The sequence below is a fragment of the Lycium barbarum genome, chromosome 5, assembly GCF_019175385.1.
Source record: "Lycium barbarum isolate Lr01 chromosome 5, ASM1917538v2, whole genome shotgun sequence".
NCBI lineage: Eukaryota > Viridiplantae > Streptophyta > Magnoliopsida > Solanales > Solanaceae > Lycium > Lycium barbarum.
The window spans coordinates 54,799,113-54,806,766 of NC_083341.1; the positions used below are offsets into that span (position 1 = coordinate 54,799,113).

The 7,654-nt window shown below is 42.0% G+C and overlaps 1 protein-coding gene across 1 annotated transcript; it reads right to left on the bottom strand.

The window, feature by feature from the left end:
- Positions 1–274: 274 nt before the first annotated feature.
- On the bottom strand, positions 275–583 carry LOC132639406 (uncharacterized). Its single transcript, XM_060355853.1, has one exon. It carries the CDS (start codon positions 581–583, stop codon positions 275–277), a length of 309 nt encoding a protein of 102 aa, XP_060211836.1.
- Between the last annotated feature and the right edge of the window lie 7,071 nt (positions 584–7,654).

The following is a 7,654-nucleotide window of genomic DNA, read 5'->3' on the forward strand; positions in this document are numbered from 1 at the left end:
CAACTTTCACTAGAAACACCTGAATACCTACAAAACTAGGGTGATCGGGGTGATATTGTCAAAACACGTATAATGACCGAATGAATCATTACATCAGATACCAATTAAACAACTATTCATCCTCGAATGGACAAGGAATGAAACGAAGGAAAGGTACTTGATTGGGTGAAAAGCTGGGGATATCTACTACACGTATGAGACTCGGTCTCCCAAGTAGCCTCCTCGACTAGACGGTGCTTTCACTGAACCTTCACCGAAGCTATTTCCTTTGACCTCAACTTTCGACCTCTTTATCAAAGATGGCTATCGACTCCTCCTCATAAGACAAATTCTGATCAAATAGAACTGAATCCCACTGAGTGATATAAGAACCGTTCGAATGGTATTTCTTTAACATGGACACATGAAACACCGGGTGCACACCCGACAAACCTGGAGGTAATGCCAACTCATAAGCTACCTCTCCCACACGATGAAGGATCTCAAATTGACCAATAAACCTAGGGCTAAGCTTGCCTTTCTTTCCAAATCTCATCACACCTTTCGTGGGCGAAACCTTTAATAGAAACTTCTCCCTAACCATGAACTCTAGATCTCAGAGCTTCCGGTCCACATACTCCTTCTGCCTACTCTGAGCTGCTAGAAGCTTTTCCTTAATCAATTTCATCTTATCCGACGACTCCCTCATAAGATCGGTACCATAAGGTCTCACCTCAAAAGTATCAAACCAGCCAATCGGAGATTGGCATTTCCTCCCATATAAATCCTCGAATGGAGCCATGTCGATACTCGAATGATAGTTGTTGTTGTATGCAAATTCTGCCAAAGGAAAGAACTAGTCCCAATGACCACCAAAGGCAATTACACAAGCTTAGAGCATATCCTCTAAAACCTGAATCCTCCGCTCAGACTGACCATCTGTCTGAGGGTGAAAAGTTGTACTAAGATCCAACTGAGCTCCCACCTCGCCCTGCAAAGTCCTCCAGAAATCGGACGTGAACTGAGGGCCCCTGTCAGAGATAATGGAAATGGGCACTCGATGCAATTGAATAATCTCACAGATATAGAACTTGGCCAACTTCTCTGCATTGTAGGTAATCTGAACTGGATTGAAATATGTGGACTTAGTCAACCTATCAATAATAACCCAAATCGAATCGACCTTGCCCAAGGTCTTCGGAAGACTAACAACAACATCCATGGCTATCCTCTCCCACTTCATTTCTAGAATGGGCATCCTCTGAAGCGTACCCATCGGTCTCTAGTGCTCATACTTAACCTGCTGGCAATTCAAACACTATGAAATAAATGAACTCAAAACGCTTCATCCTACCCCACCAATAGTGCTGTCTCAAATCACGATACATCTTGGTAGCACCAGGATGAATGGAATATCTAGAACTGTGATCCTCTAGAATCAACTTGATCAAGCCACCAACCCGAGGAACACAAGCACGACCCTTAATCCTCAAAACCCCCCTCACTATCCAGAATTTCCTCCTTGGCCTCTCCACTAAACACTTTATCACTAATCTTTCACAACTTAGCATCCTCAAACTTCCTTGCCTTAATCTGATCTAGAAGCGATGACCTCGCCTCAACACAAGCTGAAACTCTACCTGAATCTGAAATATCGAGTCTCACCATTCCATTTACCAAAGTATGAACATCCCTAGCCAAAGGCCTCTCCTTAGATACCAATCGAGCTAAACTATCCATACTCACCGCCTTTCGGCTTAAGGCATCCGCCACCACATTGGCCTTGCCCGAATGATACAAAATGGTCAAATCACAGTCCTTAAGCAACTCCATCCATCTACGCTGTCTGGAGTTCAAATCCCTCTGATTGAACACATGCCGAAGGCTACGGAGATCGGTGAAAACCTTATAATGGACCCCATACAAGTAGTGCCTCCTAATCTTCAAAGAAAAAACTTTCGCTGCCAACTCCAAGTCATGGGTGGGGTAGTTCTTCTCATGAACCTTCAGTTTCCTCGAAGCATAGACAATATAACCTTACCATCCTGCATCAGAACACAACCCAACCATATACGCGAAGCATCACAATACAGGTGAAATCCTTCCCCTCAACTGGTAGAGATAGAATAAAAGCTGAAGTTAACAAAGTCTTAAGCTTTTGGAGGCTCGCTTCACATTCGTCGGACCACTGAAAAGGCACAATCTTCTGAGTAAGACGAGTCAAATGGGAAGCTATTGAAGAAAAGTCCTTCACAAACCGACGGTAATAACTGGAAAGACCCACAAAACTCCGGATCTCGGTCACTGAAGTGGGCCTAGCCCAATCTCAAACTGCATCAATCTTCTTGGGATCCACCAAAATCCCGTCCATAGACACAACATGCCCCAAGAATGCTACTGAATCAAGCCAAAACTCACACTTAGAAAACTTAGCATAAAGCTTCTTTTTCTTCAACAATCTAAGTATAACCCTACAGTGTTTCTCATGATCTTCCTTGTTGCGTGAATACACCAAAATATCATCAATGAAGACTATGACGAAGGAATCCAAATATGGATTAAAAATGCCATTCATCAAGTCCATGAAAGCTACTGGGGCATTGGTAAGCCCAAAAGACATAACAAGGAACTCGTAATGACCATAATGAATCCTAAAGGCCGTCTTGGGAATATCCTCGGCCTAGATCTTCAACTAGTGATAGCCCGACCTCAAATCAATCTTGGAAAACACGGAAGCTCCCTGAAGCTGGTCAAACAGATCATCAATGAGGGAAATAGGATACTTATTTCGAATGGTGACCTTGTTCAACTGGCGGTAATCAATACAAATCCGCATCGACCCATCTTTTTTCTTCACAAAAAGCACTAGAGAGCCCCAAGGGGAGACGCTCGGTCTAATAAAACCATTGCTAAGAAGATCCTGCAACTGTTCTTTCAACTCTCTCAACTCAGCTGGTGTTATCCGATATGGAGAAATATAAATAGGATAAGTCCCAGGCTCTAGATCAATGCAGAAATCGACATCACGATCGGGTGGCATATTCGGCAAGACCGAAGGAAACACTTCCACGAACTCGCTCACCATAGAAACAGACTCAAGGGATGGAGTGTTAGAATTGGTATCATGAATATTGGCTAAGTAGGCCAAACATCCTCTATCCACTAACTTGGCATCACCCAATAACTGAAACGTCACAAACTCAACTCCGTGGCTCTCTACCACCCCCATCTTGTGGAGCCTCTCATGACAGTCGATGATAAACTCATAGGCATCCTCCTGTGGGGTTCCGTAGAAGACGGGAGGCTTCAACTTGGTGAACCTCCAAAACAGATCATGTTCCTTACCGATCATCACCGGTCCTGCCATGGTCTAGGGAAAATATCATGCCCCGAAATCTCATCCATACATGGAGCCACAGCCGCAGCAGGTTGCGCCCCTAGAGCACGAAAACTCTAAGGAATCTTCTCAGCTAATCTCATCCCCTGACCATCTGGTGTAACCAGTAACACACCTACTTGAGTCAATCCCTCAAGCAGGTTCAAATCGTGAACCAAAGCGATCTTCGCTGGGGAGAACAAAGTCTCGCTTCCACGTTCCCGCCTCAGCGGATACTCATATGCTTGGGTTGACTTTATTAAATGACTCAGCCTTCCGCTCCTTTAGGCCAAGTCTCGCTTGGGCGGACCCGCAGGGGGAAACCCACTCCGCTGGGGCTACACATCAGAAACCAAAAAATTTCTTGTTTCACTAAGTATCAACCCAAAACCCCGAAATCCATCCGAGACCTCCCGGATACAAACCAAACATGCAGACACAAGTAAAAAGATGCTACAAACCCATCCGTGACCTCAGAAGCTCCAATGGAGGTCACTTTGACTTGGTCAACCCCCAAACGGCTAAAATCAAGTTTCCAACTAAGTACCCAAAGCACACCTAAAAGTGTCGGGAACCGAAACAGCCATCCCACCAAGTCATAAACTGTTACACCTCGAAAATATTTCTTCATCATATGCGTTGTGAGTAAACTAACGTAAGCTCGAAGAGGTCATGGAAACCTTATAAGGGTAATAAATACTCTTACCAAGTGTTAAGCAAGCGTTTAAAGGTTCTGGGATCAAGCAAATCGAATAAAATAAGTTTGCTGAAAATTTGAAAAAAACATTGATAGAATTTTAGGTCAAATTTGGAGGGGTATATCTCCTAGTATATTGGGAGTTTTAAGGTGTTTAAAAATCCTAAAATTATGTTCGTCGAGTCTAGTTTCCAACGCAATAAACTGCTCGTTGATACGACGTCAGAATAGAAAATTATGGACGTTACAAGTTAGGCTGACAGAGTAGAAATGGACTGCTACAGTACCCGGGATGCTATAGTACCCAACCCAACACACCTATAAATATCCCTATAACCCATCATTGTTCATGATCTTTTCATTCACCACAGTTCTAAAGAGTTCTTGAGAGCTCTTTAGGGTTCCATAACTCTCCATGAATTTCCATAATATTCCATAATCCTCCATAACCTTCCATAATCTTACATAACCTTTCCATATTATTAAGAGAGAATACCAACATCAAAACCCCAAGGATCATCCATGGAAGGTAATTGTTCTTGTTTCTCTTCAAGGTGGTGATGAACTCGATCTAGGAAAGGGGTGAATAAAGTGAAGTTCTTCTACTATAAGGTATGTTCTTCTTATTATTTACATGATTGAGATGATGTAAAGCTTTAGCAATTCTTAGAGAGGAAAGAATCATAAGGGAAAAATCATCAAGTTTTGAATCGAAGTTGATGGCCATAAGGTGAATTTGAAAGGAGATTTTGAACTAATTTGAGATTAAATTAAATATAATTCCTTGATTATGGTGTTGTGGATATGGTTATGGTTAGTTGAGAAATTTGGAAAACATCGTGTGAGATGTTTTATGGAACCTATTGGTGTTGATAATATTGTGGTTGATGTTGGTATTGTTATTATTGTTGTTGGTTGCTGGATTATAATTTTGGGCTACTCATATAAACAGGGGAGATGCTACTCGAATTTCGGCAGATTCTAAAAAGATTTCATTTGGATGCTTCAGACAAGTGTATGATATTGAGCCTAATGATAATATAGATGGTTTACGTGTAGATTTACGAGCTTGGAAGGATAAATGTTAAGTGGCTAAGCCTACCGAAAGGTATGTTAAGGCTTTCCCTTTCTTTCTTTCTTTCTTTTTGGCATGATCCTATGATACGAGCGAACAACGAGTAATCGAGTCTCCATATTACTCTATTCTTAGAAGTATTAGGAGCATCTCAGTTATTGATGATCCTGTACCCCTCTATTAAGATTATACCTTTTGTTCATGGGTCATAAATATTGTATCATGATAAGGATAGTTTATGTTTATGCATTACAGTCATTTGCATACATGCATATTGACCCGTGACCAGAAGGCGTTATGTACGCGTATATATATATATATATGGGGTATGGGAAAAGGGCGAGGCGTTATATACGCATTACCACCTGATCAGCTGGTGCACAGTGATGATGATTATTATGCCCGAAGGGGCCATTATGTTATTATGCCCGAAGGGGCCATTATGCTATTATGCCTGAAGGGGCCAATATGGGATATGAATCAGGCCGTACGTTCCTCGGCACTATTACCTATGCATTGCATATCATACACCCTCAGAGGCAGTTTTAGTAAGCAGAGATATAGAGATATGTTCAGATAGTAAGACATATAGATGCATTCATACAGACATGTTTAGATAGTCAGACATACAAATGCATTCATATAGATGTATTCAGTCTGTTTAGTTTATGATTTTCAGATTTTCTTCATGACTCTTGTGTATGTTACTCTTGTGCCTTACATACTCAGTACATTATCCGTACTGACTCCCCTATTGTTCGGGGGAGGGGGGGGGCTGCATTCATGCCCGCAGGTTTAGATATCCAGGAAGACAGATCGCGTCCTTAGGCTGCTTCTTCAACTTGATAGTGGAGCACTCCTCTCTTGTCGGAGTTGCCGTCTAGACCGCGTATGTGTCCTGATGTTATGGGTAGGGCGGAGGCTCTTTCCCGTCCGCAGCATGTCCAGTATGTCAGTAGAGGCTCATAAACGCTTATATTCAGTCAGACAGTGTGGCCCGCTCAGCACATGTTTGGTTACATAGTTTTATCGGGTAGCCTTATCGGCTTGTACCCCGGTTCAGCTTAGTGATGCATGTATATATATCTTTTGAGGGATGTGACCCTCCAGTTTATGACATCTATCAGTCAGCAAATCATGTTGTGAGTGCCCTCAAGTGACCCAGAATGAGCATGAGCAGGTATGTCATGTACGTTTAGTTGCATCTAGGGGGTCAACTTTTGGGTATCCGTCATAGTCCTCCGGTTGGGCTGTGACAAAAGTGGTATCAGAGCAGTTCGTCCTAGGGTTGTCTATGAGTCGTATCCAGTAGAGTCTTGTCTATGGGTATGTTGTGCACCACACTAATAGGCAGGAGGCTGTAGGATATTTAGGATGGTTATCTTTCTTTTTTATCATAGATCGTGCAGTAGAGCCAATGATAGGAAAGCTCGTTCTTGGTACGATTTTTGTTAAATTGCATAATTGTATTGATGAAGAGGACAAGTTCAGTTAATGGAAGCGTAAGTAAGGCTCCGAAGGTGGACATGAGACCCATGTCACTCGTCGACTTAGGATCGAGGATGTCAAGAGGTATAAGAAAGAGCATTAGCTATTCCATTGAGACGGACCCATCGGAGGACGTGGCTCCAGTAGGAGGAGACCCGACTGAGAAATCATACGACAAAGACCCATTTAAGGGTTCACGAGACTCCTGTGGACGAAGACATAATTGAGAAAGTACGGAGCGGGGCACATCCAGATTTTCCTATGTTTCAGCATTATGTTAGGCCAGCTTCTGATGTCAGTATCACAAAGGTATCTAATTCTCTATCTTGGGATTTAGTTAACCAGGAGTTACCCGCAGATCGTGAGGAGTACAAGATAGAGAAGGAAGAGATTCGGTTAAGTAGCAATGCTTTTAATAAGGACAAAAGGCTTTATTCCTAGATAAATTTGACCTAAGCTCTCCAATATTTTATTTACAGGTATATGGCCATTTCCGTCGGAACCAGTTATGGTTTATATGTAGATGACCTAATCTCAGGATATCATCGATCATTTGTTACTGTGGGGCTTCAGAAAGTATGATAGTGGATTGTTCTTACGAAAAATTATAATCAGGACATCCTTATTATGGACATGGATTTTGAAGTCAGAATTGAGATTTTAAGTCATATAAGTTTATGTGCTCTCAGAGGGATTTCTCAGGGATGGATACAGAAATTGTAGTATAATTAAGCAGATGAGGTTATATGTCATCCCCTACACTTATTAGCATTAATAGATTGAAACACCCTGGGCTTATTGTATATTGGCCTTTAAGAGGAAAGAAACAGAAAAAAAAAAAAAAAAAAAGAGTTCGTCGAATTTGATGTCAGCTAATTATAGGATTACGGATCCTCAAGAGAGGAGCTATCTTTATACATCCTACAGACTGGGACTATATCGAAGCAATTGTCCAACGTGATCAGATTGATGACTGATTAAAGGAAAAACTTATTGCCTCGTTATGCTAGGCAGTTGATAACAACAAGGACATACATTA